Source organism: Mesoplodon densirostris, chromosome 15 (genome assembly GCF_025265405.1).
Source record: "Mesoplodon densirostris isolate mMesDen1 chromosome 15, mMesDen1 primary haplotype, whole genome shotgun sequence".
Lineage (NCBI taxonomy): Eukaryota > Metazoa > Chordata > Mammalia > Artiodactyla > Ziphiidae > Mesoplodon > Mesoplodon densirostris.
The window spans coordinates 6,950,499-6,968,250 of NC_082675.1; the positions used below are offsets into that span (position 1 = coordinate 6,950,499).

General features: G+C 50.2%; 1 protein-coding gene across 3 annotated transcripts in view; it reads left to right on the forward strand.

The window, feature by feature from the left end:
• Positions 1 to 17,752, forward strand: part of PITPNM2 (phosphatidylinositol transfer protein membrane associated 2) — a 146,639-nt gene that overhangs the window by 95,058 nt on the left and 33,829 nt on the right. For all 3 annotated transcript variants that reach the window (XM_060118428.1, XM_060118429.1, XM_060118427.1), the window contains exon 2: positions 17,516 to 17,688. In XM_060118428.1, coding sequence (XP_059974411.1) covers positions 17,611 to 17,688 — 78 coding nt within the window. In that variant the 5' untranslated portion in view covers positions 17,516 to 17,610. The remainder of the gene's footprint in view (positions 1 to 17,515; positions 17,689 to 17,752) is intronic.

Consider the following 17,752-nt stretch of genomic DNA (forward strand, 5'->3'; position numbering starts at 1 on the left):
CAGGAAATGTGGATTCTAGTGTGGTTCTGCCTTTGACTCGCTGTGTGGCCTCGCCAGATGACTTAGCCCCTCTGGGCTCTCATCTCCCTGCATTGCCCTGGCTGCTTCCGAGCATTGACTTTCCAAGGGTGACAAACTGTAATGTACCGTGAGCATCTGAGGGGGGCGGCAGCCTCTCTAAGGCCATTTGGGCCTCCTGGCTTTGCTGTAGCTCGTTCAGGGCCACACGTGTCTCTCCCAAACCCACCCATTGGAAGGGGGCCTCGGATGCCCACGCACACCCGCCGTGGATAACAACACGCAGCCCTCTCTGCCTGTCTGAGCCTTATACCCCTGTGCACGCTGTTTGGGGGGAGGCAAGTCTGGCTCCATGAACAGTCGGAGTCACAGACGCCGTCAAGAAACTCGGTTTGTTCTTCCAGGGACACGGCAGGGAGGGTACGCTATTCTTAGAGAAGCCTTTCGTTGCTCCGAGGAACAGCTAAGGGAGCAGTTTGTAATTAGCACTTTGGCTGCTTAGCGGCGTTATCTGCCTGTTGAGGGGCTGTGTGAACGTTTACCAAGCAAGGCTTTCTGAGTACCTAAGGCCCCTGCTCCATGGCACCTGCTGAGAACGACAAGACGAACAGGACAGATTTGTAACCGTGGCATCGGCCCGGGCACTGTTGTAGCCACGAGCAAGATGGGCGAGGTCCTGGACGTGGGACCAGCTATGCTGTGGGGGAGGCATGGCCATGTGCAAGTGACTCAGACCATTACAAAGGATGCTGAGCCAGTGGGGGGCAGGACCTCCACTGAGGGCACATGGCATCCGGACCACGGCCTGGGTCATGACAAGGAGCCGCCTGTGCTACAGCCCCCAGCCTGGAGGACGCGCGTGTGCTGGGGATGGCAGAGGCCCGGGGTTGGGAAGTAGCCTGGCGTATTCCATGGAAGGAAGCAGCCCACGTGGCTGCAGCGTAGGAAGGCGGGCAGGCAGGGTCCAGGTGGCAGATCTCCTTCCTTTTTAAGGCTGGATAATATTCCCCACCAGGTTTTTGATGACTTATGCGGTATCTGTCTTCCCTAATAGCCTAGGAGCTCCCTGAGGGCTCTGTCTTGGTCCCCTGCACCCCCTGGCACCCAGCACAGAGCCTGGACATCTGGCTTAGTAAACACTGCTGGTTGTGTGCTGTTCAGAGGGACCCCAGTGTCAGATTCCTTGCTGGGAGGAAAGGTTGGAGGGACTTGTTGAGGCTAGAATTTAAGGATCTTTCTTGCCAGGTTATGGAATTAAGGTTTTAGCCTCTAGGCACTTCCCTGTTCTTACTAGCCACCTAGGGAACTTATTAAAAATGCATATTCCCAGGTCCCTTGCTCTGCAATGCACATTTGAGCTGGAACCAAGGAGTTTGTGTTTGGAAAGAAATATCAACTCTTATTTCCAAGATCCGTCAGGAACATTAAAATAAAGCCAAGGGCCTCCCTGGTGGCGCAGTGGTTAAGAGTCCGCCTGCCGATGCAGGGGATACGGGTTCGTGCCCCGGTCTGGGAGGATCCCATATGCCGCGGAGCGGCTGGGCCCGTGAGCCATGGCCGCTGGACCTGCGCATCCGGAGCCTGTGCTCCGCAACGGGAGAGGCCACAACAGTGAGAGGCCCACATACCGCAAAAAGAAAAAATAAAATAAAATAAAATAAAGCCAAGTAATCACCCTTGGATGTAGTCTACATGGGATTGGCCCTCAGCTCCAAGGTTTGCACTCATGACAAAATAATCTGAAAGAAAAGGCAAAAATGATTTCACTAAACCATGCATCTTTGTAAAAAGCATTAAAGTTTTTTGCTTTCAACAAACATTTTTTTGCTTTAAGCAAACATTAAACCTATTTGCTCACATTATATCTGGATTCAGATGCAGCCACCACTAACCCATCAATAAATATCTCTAGCCTTGAACACACCACTTAAGTTTTTGATTCCTTCCCAAAATGGGGCACACTTGCCTTTCCACCTTGGAGGATCGGGCTGCAAAAGCAAGAAGCTAAAAGCATTTGTAAACCATAAAATGCCATTATCAGTGCTGGGGGATGGATATATTTATATAAATTGACATCAATTTAGATGACATTTGTTCAGTTCTTAGGCTGTTTCTATCCTGGCCACACAGAAAGATAGATAAACCTGACTCCAGCTGAGTGATGGGGGACGAGATGCCTTAATGACACTGAGCCACGGTTTCCTCAGCTATAAAAATGGGCATAATAGAGACTTCCCTGGCGGTCCAGTGGTTAAGACTCTGCGCTTCCACTGCAGGGGGCTCGAGTGCAGTCCCTGGTCAGGGAACTAAGATCCCGCGTGCCGTGCGGTGCTTTAAAAGAAAAAAAAGGGGGCATAATAGCCGTGCAGTAGAATGCTATTCTGCACAGAACGGAGTGAGGGACTGATGCATGCTACAATGTGGATGAAACTTGAGAATATGATGCTGAGTGAAAGAAGCTAGACACCAAAGGACACATTATTGTATGACTCCATTAAGATGAAATCTCCAGAATAGGCAAATCCACAGTGTCAAGAATAGATGAATGTATCCCTGGGGAGGTGGGGAGTAGGAGTGAGTGATGAGTATGGGGTTTCCTTCTGGGACGAGAAATGTTCTGGAATTAGTGGTGATGGTTGCAAAACTTTGTAAATATATCAAAACCCACTGAATTGTACATTTAAAAAGGGTGAGTTGTATGCTATGCAAATTATATCTCAATAAAGTTAATAGATAAATGGGGGGGTAATATATCTAACTCAAGGCAGTCGTGAGGATTAAGTCACTCATCGTTTATTCATGTGGCCTGAATGTGTAAAATGATCGAGGAATTTATACACCAAGGGACCAAGCAGAAAATCTGGTTTCCGGGTGTCAGGGTGCAGGGTATGATGAGACCCCGGCAGGGTCTTCAGGAGAGTCAGGCTGGGATGGACTGTATTTTCTTGGGCGTCCTCCTTGTGGTGCCCATGACGAGCGAGGGTAGGGTGGGGCTTGGTCTCTAAGCATTCCGTTGCTCCGGAACCTGTGTCTTCAAAGAACATTCCAGTTGGTTCCTGGGATCAGCAAGTTTGGGAAAAATGGTTTTAGGCTCATGGGGAACTGTAGGCGGTTTCTCAGAGCTAAAGGGCTTTAATGCTCCACTGGGACACCTAGAAAGCACTGGACCTGTGCGCCGTTGGGCTGTAGCTTTTGCAGAAGGTGCTGTGGGAGTGCAGAGCCTTGGGGTGTCATAAGTAGGGTTGGCTTAAGGCGGTAGAATCAGGGACACTGGCTCTTAAAACTCCTGACATGGGGTGGGAGCCCTTCCAGATTTCAGGCCAGCTCTGTGGGGCTATGAGCAGGCTGCACAACACCAGCTTTTTTTTTTTTTTTTGAAACAAGCAAACAAAAATTATAATTTGCAGCTGATGGCTGACAGGCCCTGAATAAGCTGGCTCGGAGCCTCGGCGCTGGAATCTTGCACACGGTCGGCTCCGAGTGGAGGTTTGCTGGTTGGGTGTGCTGGCTAAGTAGAAAGAACCTTTTCCAGGCAGAAATCTATTCAAGGGCCATGCTACCTGCCTGCGAGCCTCAGACGCTCCATCAGGATGTGTTAAACACAGGAATTGACAGAAGATGGAAATACGAGGACTGAGAGCTGGCCACTGGCTTAGCCACACAGAGGTCATTGATGGACTTGACCGATGCAGTTTCAGGGATGTGGTGAGCTTGAAAGGATGCTGGGAGGTGAGAGGGTGGAAACCGCAAGAAGAGCTAACTCTTGAGAGGATTTTTGCTGTAAAGGGGAGCAGAGAAGTGGGATGGTTCCAAGAGCAGGAAGTGGGGTGTAGAGAGCTGTGGGATCGAACCTCTGTGTTGTACACCTGAAACTTACGGAATGTTGTATGTCAATTATAACTCAAAAGTTAGCTTAAAAAAGAGAGATCGAGCTATGGGGTTTTTGTTTGGTTTTCGTAAATATGGGACCTATCACCAGCATGTCTGCATTGCTGATGAAGGTGGGGCCTGCAGTGGAGAGGCAGAAACTGATAGAGGAGAGGTAATTTAGAAGAAGGTTCTTTTCTTCCTGCTTTTTAATTTTTTTTTTTTCTTCTGGCCGCACCACGTGGCATGCAGGATCTTAGTTCCCCAACCAGGGATCAAACCTGTGCCCCTACATTGGAAGCGCAGAGTCTTAACCACTGGACCGCCAGGGAAGTCCCGATTTTTATTTATTTTTAAAATTAAGGGCTTCCCTGGTGGCTCAATGGTTAAGAATCCGCCTGCCAATGCAAGGGACACGGGTTCGAGCTCTGGTCCGGGAAGATCCCACATGCCGCGGAGCAACTAAGCCCGTGCGCCATAACTACTGAGCCTGCGCTCTAGAGCCCGCAAGCCACAACTACTGAGCCCACGTGCCACAACTACTGAAGCCCACATACCTAGAGCCCATGCTCCGCAACAAGAGAAGCCACCGCAATGAGAAGCCCATGCACTGCAACAAAGAGGAACCCCCACTCGCCACAACTAGAGAAAGCCTGCACACAGCAATGAAGACCCAACGCAGCCAATAAATAAATAAATAAATAAATAAATAAATTTATTAAAAATAAATTAATTAAATTCAATTAAAAAGTGTAGTTGATTTACAACATTATATTGGTTTCAGGTGTACAACATAGTGATTCAATATTTTATTGATCACACTCCATTTAAAGTTATTATAAAATGTTGGCTATATTCCCTGTGCCGTACAATATATCCTTGTAGCTTATTTATTTTTTAAATAAATAATTATAGTAGTTTGTACCTCTTATAAATAAATAAGTATAGTAGTTTATACCTCTAATCTCCTACCTCCATCTTGCCCCTCCCCACTTCCCTCTCCCCACTGGTAACCGCTAGTTTGTTCTTTGTATCTGTGAGTGTGTTTCTGTTTTGTTGTATTCATTCATTGGTTTTATTTTTTAGATTCCACATATAAGTGACAACATACAGTATTTGTCTTTCTCTGTCTGACTTATTTCACTAAGCATAATACCGTCCAAGTCTATCCATGAGGTTGCAAATGGCAAAATTTCATTCTTTTTTTATAGCTGAGTAGTATTCTATTTTGTGTGTGTGTGTGTGTGTGTATATCACATCTTCTTTATCCATTTATCTGTTGATGAACACTTAGGTAGCGTCCATATCTTGGCTATTGTAAATAATGCTACTGTGAACATTGGGGTATGTGTATCTTTTTGAATTAATGTTTTCATTTTCTTTGGATATATACCCAGGACTGGAATTGCTGGATCATATGGTAGCTCTATTTTTAGTTTTTTGAGGAACCTCCATACTGTTTTCCACAGTGGCTGCACCAATTTACATTCCCATCAACAGTGTAGGAGGATTCCCTTTTCTCCACATTCTCTCCAACACTTGTTATTTGTGGCCTTTTTGATGATAACCATTCTGACAGGCGTGAGGTGATATCTCTTTGTGGTTTTGATTTGCATTTGTCTGATGATTACCGATGTTGAGCATCTGTTCATGTGCCTGTTGGCCATCTGTATGGCTTCTTTAGAAAAATGTTTCATTCAGTTGTATTCAGTTCTTCTGCCCATCAGGAGAAGTTTCTTTTTTTTTTTTTTTTTTTTTTTTGCGCTATGTGGGCCTCTCACTGTTGTGGCCCCTCCCATTGCGGAGCACAGGCTCCGGACGCGCAGGCTCAGCGGCCATGGCTCACGGGCCCAGCCGCTCCGCGGCATGTGGGGTCTTCCCAGACCAGGGCATGAACCCATGTCCCCTGCGTCGGCAGGCGGACTCTCAAGCACTGAGCCACCAGGGAAGCCCCAGGAGAAGTTTCTTAAGTGATAAGAATGGGACTCAGTGCTCGAGAGGTTGACCTCCCATGGGAGCCAAGACATTTTTCTGTTGTAGCAGGAGCAGTAGGTGCAGGTGGGTTGGTGGATTCCATGGTGGAAATTTGAGGGAATAAAGAAGAACAGTCGGGGAGAAGGTCTAAAATAGCCAGGGTGGGGAGTGCAGGAGCAGAATCAGTGGGGTGGGATTGCCGGGTGCTGGGCCCACCGAGGCGTCCACCGAAACCTGGAGGCCAGGCTGGCCCGAGAAGTGAGCACTTGGCCCCAGTAGCTGTGATTGTCCCCGATGTGTATTTTATGTTGTCAGGATCAGCATCGTCATCATCATACAAGGCATCATCCCCAGTTTTGGTGAAAATCTCCGCTCTGGCTCTTATTCCTGCTTTTTCTTATTAACTCTGGTGCCCCAAAGCCTCTATTTCCCGGGGGATTAATGAGCGGAGATGCTTTGGGGCCCGGCCTGTGGCAGAGCCCCTGCCCGTGATGGATGGTGCGCTGAACACCAGCTTAACCAGAGCCCACCCCCCCCAATTGGAGGTGTTCCCTGCCTCCAGGCATCTGGAGGAGCGGGTTCTCCCTCCTTCTGCCGCAGTAGCTGGGGGACATTCTCCCCTAAGGGACGCTCATTTCAACGTGCTCCTGCAGGCCCAGATGCAGACCTTAGGTGGGCAGATGCGTGTACCGCTGACATAGGGCAGTGGCCTGGGTGTTGCTGCGGTGGTAGCACCCAGGTAGAACCTCTGAGCCAACCCCAGGTGACCACTGTGCGAGCCACAGCTCAGAACCAGGCGGTCAGGCCCAGGTCCCTCTGGGTCTGTGTTTCCCTTCTGACCCCGAAGCGTCCAGGGGCATTCTGTTCGGACGGCCCTGCCTTGTTTGAGCTGTACTCGGTGCTAAGTGTGGGAGCAGCGCCCTGGAGGCCAGCGTGGTGATGGCCTCACCAGCAGTGACCAGCAGGGTCCCCAAAGGGCAACGAGGAGTGCAGGCAGTGGCGAGTTCCGCCTGGTGCCCCCTCGTGCTCGTCTTGGAGGATCTGGGTCTGTTTTCATTTCCTCACCTGCAAATCTCCTCTCCTTTTTTTCCCGACAAGAGGGGTTGGAGCTGGCAGGCCCGGCGAGGGAGTAGGAGTCGTGAAACTGGGGTGCCGATGGTCACCCTTGGCTTGCGGCTGTCTTTGAGGAGGGCGCCAGCCCTCTCGGGACCTGCTTTGCTCTCTGCGCCCTAGAGATAAGAGGTCCTCCCTGCTAAGCCCCCTGGCTGCCATTTCAGTGGGGTGTTACACATGACATTCCACATAACCCTCAAGCATTTTCCAAGGGTCCCACCCCTGCCACCCAGCGTTTCCAGCCCTGCAGAGAGCTGCGCACTCTGGGTCTTGTCCCGCGGGGGCTAATGACTGAGTCCCGCAGTGGCTTGGCAGTCGTCCCCAGGTTGGCACTGCGGGTGAACAACCATGAGATTGACAACCTTTCTTGGGATGTCAGTGACTGCAGGGGTGCCCAGGGCTTTGGGACTCCGTGGGGACCCTTGCAGTGCTCAGGCTGGCGGGGGAGGTGCCGTGTCCTCCTCTCATAAGTTTACAGGACACGGACGGGGTCTGTGTCCCCCAGCTCTTCACACCTGAGAAATCCAGGCGTCAGTCTCCCCATTTATAAAATGAGGGTTGAGCTGGAAGGGGGCGGGGGTCCTGTACTGTTTCCTCCCAAGAAACCTTGGCGGAAGTCCAGTGTCTAACAGGTAAAGGTGAGACTACTGTGGGGGGCAGGGATTAGAGACCCCCCCAGCCCCCCACCCCTGTCCCTTCCAGCTCAGACTTTCGGTGGGGGGGGTGTCTGCTCCTGCTTTTACCCCCAGGGGACAGCCAGCTAATCAGTGCTAACTTCATACACACACTCGCTAGGCCCCCGCCCGCCCCAGATCCCCGGGGCACAAGGAACCGCCCCTTTCCCCTCTAGCCCCCCTCTCATTCATCTGGAGCCTGCCTTCCTTGGAGACAGATGGTAGGAGGGGAGGTTTTGGGCGTGGGGAGCTGCCCACATGGGGGTAGATGAAGTTCTTTTAATGTCACCCACTTTGGTCCCCGATAGGGGGCCAGTAGGTTTGGGAAGCAGAGAGCAGAATAAGGGGGCTTTCCTAGAGACCCAGGGGAGCCAGATGGGCTGTTGCGAATGTAGAGACCCCAGAGGCTGCCTGGGCCCCTCCCGTCCCCACCAGCTGCCTTTCCCACGATTGCAAACATCTAGGCAGGCTCCCCTGGCCTGGCTTGAAGGAGCTTCCAGACCTAATGGCCAGAATGCAACTGAATTGCGTTTGGATGGATTCCATCCTCTGTTGTCTCTGCACAGCCTCACTCCTAAATTCCATCTGTGACGTCAAACCCCGGCTCATCACGGAAAAACAGATTAGGTTCTGTAAACTCAATTCTCTCGCTTTCTCTCCCAGTCAGGGTGTCTCGCCGTGGCCTCCACTCAGCAGTCATCTTGCCTTCCTACCTTGCCCACCCTTCTGAGCCAAACCCTAATAATCACCCCCGTCTTCACTGCTGACCCCCCGGGGGGGGGGCGGTCCCTGAAGACCTTTGGGACCCAGCTGGGGAGGCCCTGAGAGGTGTCCTGCCCTTGAGTCCTTGGGCAGAATCAGATGCTCTCGGTCAACTGCAGGCCCCTTTTCTCTGTCTTCCCACGTGGGTTCTGGTGGGACAGGCTGCTTGAGCAGGAGTCGGGTCACCTGTCCCTGCCCCTACTCTGCCCAGTGTCCAAGCCAGGGCTCCAAGCCCAGCAGGATGCAGCCTGGGCCGCGCACCTTGTCCAGGGCTGGTCCCGCCCCCCGTGGCCTCCCTGATCGCCATGCCAGGTGGCCCCCACTCTTGACTTCATCTGGCCCTTCTGTTCCCTCAAAGACACCGATGAACATGGGGGCTGGGGGTCCTTTCTAGGGTCGTGAATACATGGGTTCTGGAAGCCCAAGGCTTTTTTAGAGACAGATACCATACCTGAGGCCCTCTAGGGGGTCTGTCCCTGTTCTCCCTGGGGAGAGATGGGAGGGTGGTTTGTGTGTGATGGTCACACAGACTCCTTGCCTGGCTTCCCGCGCACGAGGGCTTCTGCAGACTTTTTTATTTCTTTCTTCCCTCTCATTATTCCAGCCCCAAAAGCTGCCCTGTGGAAGGAAGTAAAATATAATTCTGTCTAACCCATCACGACTCCAGCGGGGATGGAGATGAGATGTGTGTCTGTCTTGTGAACGCAGGCAGCCGGGGTGGGTGTAATAAGATTGTCTGAGGGTGCAGCTGCTGGATGAGGAGGCTCAGGGGATGGGCAGGTGCCAAGTCACACTGCCTTCTCTCATTAGGGGGCTGGTGGCTGCCTGTGCCCCCCTGGCTTCAGACTCAGCCGGGAAGAAAACAAGGGGACTCTTGTGCCCTAACCAGGGCCGCATTCTGGCTGCAAAGCTAACCAGGACCTCCCAAGGGGCCTTTCGTCCTTCGGACGTTGGTGCCCTGGGTGCTGGGCTGTCTTTCCCTGATGCCAGGGCATGTAGTGTCTGCACCCGTACCTGCCCCTGGCAGCCCAGCCTGGAAGCCCACAGGCCCTGTTCCCCAGGCACCTGTCTTCCAGACCTTGCTCAGCACAGCAGCACCTCCTAATTGCTAGCTGAGTGTTGGTTGGAAGTGGACTAAGCGTTTTATGTGCATTATCTCATTTAATCCACAAGACAGCCCAGCGGGGTAGGTGCTATTCTCACCTCTATTTTGTAGAAGATCAAATGAAAGATCAAAGAGATTAAGCAACTTGCCCATGGTCACTGCTGGGAGGTAGCAGAAGGTCTGGCTGACTCGAAGTCCATCATTTTCACAACTACGCAGACTGGTTATACACATACGGCTCACACGCTGTTGCTGCTGCCTTGTGAAAAATCGAGTAATGGAGAAAAGTGCAAGTAAAAGTTGCCCAAAATTCCGTCAACCTGAGATAACCCTCTCCAGCATCCAGTGAACATTTTTTCAGGTTCTGTACAGATATGTACAGAATAGTAATAACTTTTTTTAAAAAATGGGTGGTACTCTACATGCATCTTAAAAATAAAAAATCAAATTTAATTTTACTTGAATTTAACCAAAGATAAATCACCTACTTGCATGTATCTAAAATGAAACATAAGGGAATTGTTAAACTTCAGAAAAACATTTCTTCATCATAAGTGATAATAGTTCCTAACAGATTAAAGTTAAGGTGAGAAAAGAGGGAAACAAACTTAACAGCTTTATTAGATGTAGTTCACATACCATACAATTCACATTTAAAGTGTACAATTCAATGGTTTGGGGCCTATTACATTAATCTTTAAAATTGTGATATATATTTATCTATAACACAAAATTTGCCATTTTAACCATTTTTAAGTGTACAGTTGTGTGGCATTTAGTACATTTCCAATATTGTACAACTATCCTCACTACTATTTCCAAAATTTTTTAGCACCGAAATTGAAACTCCATAAGCATTCGACAATGACCCCCTATTCCCCTCTCTCCCTGGTAACCTCTAATCTACTTTCTGAGAGAAAAACTTTTAAAAGGTTGGAGTCGTTAATTTTTTTAAGTAATAAAATTTATTTTTTAGTTTTAAATTTACAGCAAAATTGAGAGGAAGGTACAGAGATTCTCCATATACTCCCTGCCCCCACACAAGCACAGCCTCCCCTATTATCAACATCCCCCTCCATTATCAGCATCCCCCTCCAGATGGTGCAGTACAACTGATGACCCTACACTGGTACATCATTATCACCCAAAGCCCATTGTTTACATTAGGGGTCACTCTTTGTGTTGTACATTCTATGAGTTTTGACAAATGTATAATGATACACATCCACCATAGTAGCATCATACAGAATAGTTCCACTGCCCTAAAAATTCCCGTACTTCAACTATTTATCCCTCTTTAGTTTTTTAACCTACATAATGAATCAAATTCCATGCTTCTGTTTTTCCACTCTCAATTTTTGTTAGTTATATTATTTGTGGACTTTGTCAAGGTTTTTGTATTCTATTCAATAACCATAATTGCCTTGGTTTCAAAAATATTAACTCAGTATTCGCCAGGATTCCTCCATTGATGAACTTACTTTTATTTATCTTTTGGTTGGTTGGATTTTAGCATCAGGTAATTTTTAAAAGACATTATAGATGTCTAGGCTCCTAAATGCATGTTTCAGAATGTCTATTAACTTTATGCTTAAAGGACAACTTAGCTGGGTATAAAATTCTGGTTTACAATTTCTTTCTCTTAGAACTCTATAGATATTGCTCCACTGTTTTCTGAAATTGTGTTGCTGAGGAGGATTCTGATTGTCCTCAACCCATCTCCCCGTGCCCCCTCGTTATATGATTCTTTCTTTATCCTTTAAGCTCAATAACTTTTTTTAGGATGTCTCGGTGTTCATTATACCATCAGGTTTTCCTGGACTACAGAATGGCAGTTAATCTGCAGAGTCAAGTCTTTTTTATTTCAGGGAATTTTTTCATTATATATTTGAATACTTGCCCCACCCCCGTTCTATTATTCTATTTCCTCAGAGAAGCATACTAATTATGTATATGTTGGATTTCCTTTTGCCTCCCATATCTGTCATTTTGTCTTATCAGTCTTCATTTAATCTTGTGTGAGTTCCTCAAGCCTGCCCACCGTCTCTAATTGTTCACACTGTGCTTTGCCCCTTTATTCATTGCTTATAGTATGGCTTTTAAAAAATATCTGTGATGTATGTATTTTTCTTTCCCATTTTCCCCTGAACTCTGCTAACCAGCCTTTCAACGTTCATCTCTCCTGTCATCCCATCATTTCTTTTTTAAATTTCTATGTTTCCTTCCTTCCACTCCTCTGCCCCCACCAGTTTCTAAGAGATTATATCTGTCATTTCTCTGAGTCAATGGAGAACTGTCGTTTCTGAAGTCTTTCTGCATTTCTGTGGATGATTCCTCGTGTGATGCATGTTCTTCACTTGCCCCCCACCCTTAATGCATAGGACCCACGTGAGTTCCTTTCTGATTATTGTTCTCTAGCTACCTTCTAAATAGCAGCATGTGGGAAATGCAAGGAGTGATCTGGAGCAGCCTGCAGCTGCATTTTGGGCTTATTTATTGTCTGGAAGACTCTCTTCCCAGAGCTGTTTTTTGTCCTGTGCCCAGGGATTCCAGCTCTCTCAGGTTTGGGGGTTCATGCAGTCATGGTGGTTCACAGAAAAGCTCTTTAGGTCTCTGACTCTCTGTATTATGACCAGCCCCTCACTGCCCCTTCTCCCTCCCAAGCCCCACTTCATTCCTTTACCTGGAGAACTAGGTTCTGTCATAGAAACGGCATATTGGTGTGATTTTCCCATTGGCTCTCACTCCCCTCCCATTCCATAATGTAAAATTGCATCTCTGCGTATACTCAGTTGTTCACAGCAGCCCTATTCCCGTCAGCCCCAAATTGGAAATGACCCAAATGCCCATCAACAATGGAATGGTTAAATCAATTACAGCATATTCACCCAGTGAAATATTAGACAGCAGTGAGAGGGAGCCATCTACCACTACATGCAACAAATTGGATGAACCCCAGGAACATGATGTGGACCAAAAGCAGCCAGAATCAAAAGTGCACTTACAGCCTGATTCCATATGAAACTGCTTATTCGGTGGGTCAAAGACAGTTGGGTATTGGCAGTTCGTAGGCTTCAACCTAGTGCAAAATACAAAACAGGAAAAAGGTAGATGGTTATCCATGGTTGGGGAGGTGTGCCTGGGGGAGGGTGCTTCTGGGTTATTCATTTTCTGTTTCTTGATCTGGGTGCTGGCTGTATATGGGTGTGTTCAGTTTGTGAAAATATCTGTCCTTATGATATGTGCCCTAGACTCCATCCTTCCATGTCTTTCAGGAGGTGGTATTTGTTCAGAGGTCCGAGGCGGCACATGTTAGCTGTCAGCATGTTCCTTCCTCCCAGCTCAGACCTTGTGGTGTCTGGCTGGTATCCTTCATGGCCTGTGGTTCGGGGCTGCAGCCATTTCCTCGTTTCTCAGCCGTGGTGACTTTTCTCTATCTTTAGCCGCTCTGTGTCGTTTTGAGAACGGAAGTGCTCCTACTCCTCTGTCTTCAACAGGAAGTCAGGATAGTTGTCAGAACCAACTAGCACAGGTGTAGAAAGAAACAGATCTGGCTTTCTTAAGTAAATAAAATGCTAGTATCTGATGAGACCAGAGACTGTTGGCCCCTTCAGAGTGACCTCCCTGAAAGACAGCCCCCCGAGGGGCCAGTGTCCCTCTCCCGAGCACTGTTCCTCTTGCTGGGAGTGACCCAAGGGGGTCACAGTGACCAGAGCGCTGACAGCTTCCCAGAGAGCAGCCCTGGTGGGTGTGGGTGACCACAGACCTTCCCCAGGGCTGCTCGGAAGGACGGCTTGGCTTCTGCGTGGAAGTGCTTGTTGGGAAACTTATGCTTTGTGGTTACACCCTGTCTGGCGAGTATGTCTTACCTCCCCTGGGAGAGAGCCTTCTTGAAGCAAGTGATGGTCTCTTGTCACCCCGCTCCCGCCCCACCCGACCCTGAACTCCATGGGCGCGTGGGTGTGGCTGTCATGCCTGCTGCAGGGAGCAGCTTCATCTCAGCCTTGGGCACAGCCTGCCCTGTGGAGAGTGGCCGCCGGTGGCCTCCGTGCCCCCACCGCCCTGGCCCCATCCTCCGGGGACACGGCGTGGCGACGCTGGGGGCGCGCCAGTGGGAGGTGTCTCCGATGGGGCGGCGCATTCCCGCCACGGGGCCTTTGCTCGTGCTGTTCCTTCTCCCAGAGCGTCCTCCTCCCACGTGCTCTGCTGAGCAGAACCTCACGGATCCTGGGAGACCCAGCTCGCGTCGTCTGAAAGCTCCACGTTCTGTGAAGCCTTTTCCAAGTCCCTCTGGACTGAGAGACGAACACCCCCTGGCAGGTGAGCACTTCACCCGCACTCATCTCGGTGACACTGGTGATGACTCTGGACGGCGGGTGGCATTATCCCCATTTGACGTATGGAAAAACCGAGGCTCGGCGGGCACGGATCACACGGCTGGGAAACGCGTTGTCAGGTTGCGACCTCAGATCCCGGGGGGGCTCCACTGTGACTGCTGCACATTTTGTGTCACTCTTAGAGTTCTGAGTCCTCTCCTATCATTAGTCACCATGCACTTAACTGTAACTAGACAGGACCGTTTATTTATTTATTAAAAATTTTTTTTGCAGTACGCGGGCCTCTCACTGTTATGGCCTCTTCCGTTGCGGAGCACAGGCTCCGGACGCGCAGGCTCAGCGGCCATGGCTCACGGGCCCAGCTGCTCCGCGGCATGTGGGATCTTCCCGGACCAGGGCACGAACCTGTGTCCCCTGCATCGGCAGGCGGACTCTCAACCACTGCGCCACCAGGGAAGCCCCAGGACCGTTTATTTTGTTCTTTCCTTCTACATACCTACCTCTGTCACTCTTTGGCCCCTGTTGGGTGGAGGCACAGCTGTCTTCCTCTAGCCCAGCAGGAGATGGAAATGCAGCCTAAGCGGCGTGTTGTCTTCTGGGGGGCCGTCGTGGGGTTATTGCCCTTGGTCAGCCCTAAGCTTCGCCTGCGAGCCCAGCTCCCCCAGGACATGGGAGCCGCTGAGGGACCTCTGGATATGTGTCCCCTCCCTGTCTCTGTGCCCTCAGGCTGCACGTGGAGATGTGGACGCCCCCTGTGGGATTACAGCTCACTGGGTAGCTTGTCTTTGGGAGAAGAAAGCGGAGACGTGGGGAGGAGAGGAACCTTATCCTGTGTGTGTTCCAGACACATGTTCACAGGGCCCCCGAAATCGAGAACCAAGTCTGTGTCTGGGTGCTGGCTCATGCTCTGAGGGTCCATCCAGGTGTTAGGATCGGGGGACGGAGGCTGTTGGGGGGAAATGGAGGCTTCTAAGGAAAAAGCATAGTCCAGCCCCACGTCCTGCCCTGGTGCCTGGTGGGCTGGAAGAGGCAAACCAGTGGACATTTGGTCTGACGTGTGTGGGCGAGCGCGGGCAGGTCATTTACTGTGGAGCCATGAAGAGTCCAGAAGGGCAGGTTGCTTAGAGTTTCTCGAGAACATATAGAGATTGCATCTGACCTCTTTGTTGGCAATTTAGATGACGACGCGGACTTGCCCAAGCTCACTCTGGGTCATTGCATTATCCCTTGCTACAGAAGGAGCCCACAAAACCATGTGGAAAAGCTTTGGAAACATGGCCCTTATCGAACCTAGGTTTTCCTTTTCCTGTCTCCAGTCCGCATTTCATCCAGCCTCTCGCAAGCATACGGTTCTCTCTCCTTTGTTTGTGTCAGGAGGTTCCCAAATCGGGTGCCTGTCCTACCCTCTTGGGGGTGTCAGCCTGGGTGCCTTGCTGCCCCAACTGAGCCCAGGGTCTTGTTTCCTTGTTTTGGCTGTGCCTCGAGGCTTGCGGGATCTTGCTAGTTACCCGCCAGGGATCGAACCCGTGCCCTCGGCAGTGAAAACGCAGAGTCCTAACCACTGGACTGCCAGGGAGTTCCCTCAGCGTCTTGTGTCACATCCTCCTGTGGAAGGAGGTGGTGCCGTGGGGGCTCTGGACCATCACTCGTCTCCCCTGCGGCCTCAGCTTCCAGCCAGACTTGAGCTTGGACCTGTGGGCCTCGGAGCCAAGTGCAGGCAGCCCGCAGCCTCTTTCAGCTCGGGCCCCGAACCCACGTGCCCTCTTAGCTGTTGGCTGGACCCACACCTTCAAGGAAGGTTAGAGGTGATGTTTGCACATGAGCACGGCCTCTGGAGAGTTGAGTCCTCCCCTCTGGGGTAAGCTCAGTGGTCTGGGGTTGATCAGGGAAGAGACAGGACCCGGAGGGGCAGTAACAAGCTTTCCTGGATGGCGCTGGGACAGGTTTGCTAGGGTGGAAAATTTCTCCCAGCAAGAGGCCTTCCAGATGCAGTGATGTGGGACCACCACCCGGAAAGGGAGAGGCGGAATTAGACAGGGGGCTCACGTGTCTAGGTGGCATTGCTCAGAATCACGATGGAGAGCCTCTGGGTCACAAAACTCCCCCTTTGGGGTCTTTAATGAATTCAGGTTTGTCTCATCTATGCCTAGCAGATGTTGGGTGCAGTTTCTGGGGTATGTAAAGTAGATGAACTCTAATTGGCTAAAAAGATGTTTATCTGGACTGTATTTCAAGCAGTTGGATAAGTGAGAAGTTGAGTTTGGTGCTGGGTGTTTTGGGGGCTAATCGTCCTACCTGCTGTAAAGAAGGAAACAACATGGGGGTCACTTTAGGCTAATAACGTGGGGGCCATCCCCAGCCTCCATCTCTCTCCTTAGGTGGTTTATTGAAGAATTTCTTTCCACCTTACGTACTGAAGGTCCCAAGAGTTCTGGTATACATGCTTTTCCCAGTCGCGTTAGTTATCCAGTAATGCATTAGTGCCTGGCTGATGCGCAGGCCTCGTACACATGGTGCCCTGGGGAAGCTGCCCGCCCGGTCGGCCCTTGCTTTTATCACTTAGCCAGCGTCCTGCCTCCAGTCCCTGTGAATCCTCACTGACTGCTGTCCCCGGCGTGGTCCTTCTAAACTACTATCCTGATTCTGCCACTGCCTGTCTTGGAAACCTTCACTCAGCTTCCAGTTAACAGCATCCAGTCTCTCTGGGGGTAACCAAATATATCCACAGCAAAGCCCCCACCACCTAGGGGACAGATTATGATGCGTGATTTCATTTTCCAGATCACTGCAGGTATGCCTCCTTCAAGCATTAAGTTTTGTTTTGTTTTTTTTAAATATGATTGCTTTAGGTGCAAGTCTTCATCAAATATCTTGTCCTCTTCAATACAAGTTACTGTGAATACATTGCTTGCTTATATTTTTTAAATAGCTTTATTGAGATATAATTCACATGCTGTGCAATCCACCCATTTATCTTATTTTCCTCTTCTACCTCCAAGACCTTGCCCAATGTCGGCAGTAGAGTAGGTATCAATAAGCAGCTGGTGGTGGATTGAACTGAAACTACACTTAAGGTCACCTCTTTTGATAGCTCGGGATCTCCTGCCAGGAAGCAGGGTTGCCATCTGCACCTGGTAACAGCAGCAGAACCGATCGCCCTGACGCCGATTGGTCCCAGACTGCTGATTTTTAAAATTCTCCCGTCTGTTTTTCGTAGTTTTGTCTGTCCTGCCTTCTTGCCGGCCCTCATCACTCGCTGCCATCACCGTGCCAGCCTCCAGCTCCTCCAGAACACTGGGGAGCTGCGGCTGCAGGCTGTTAGAACCTTGCGTAAAACAAGAACGCGATGCTCTTGACTCTTAGGGGATGTGATGCCCTCCCATCGCCTGGCCCTCGCTAGCAGGATAACAAACCTATATTTCCTCGTGGCTGATCAGAGTTTATACATGTCCTCTACACAGTCGCTTAGCAAACAGGGAAAATGGAGGCTGGGGAGGTGAGGGAACTTGCTCAAGGTCACGCGGTGGGCTCAGGGTCACACAGTGGGCTCATGGCTGACTTGAGACCAGAACTCTAGCCTGGGGTCTAGACCAGGCCCTTCCTGTGCTACTTTACCCATCAGCTTTTGCAGAAAGTGACTCTCCTGTCCTCTCTTTCTCTCTCAGGGGTCCTTGGTGAATTTTGTCATGGTTATTTAAGGAACCTCGCCTAGAAGTCCCAACGCACAGTTCCCCATTGACGGGAAGGCTTGGACTCCAAGATGATTATAAAGGAATATCGGATTCCTCTGCCAATGACCGTGGAGGAGTACCGCATTGCCCAGCTGTACATGATACAGGTGGGTGGTGAGGCCGTGCACACAGCAGCTCTCAGCACCGGCGTGGAGGGTTGGGTGGCACTGT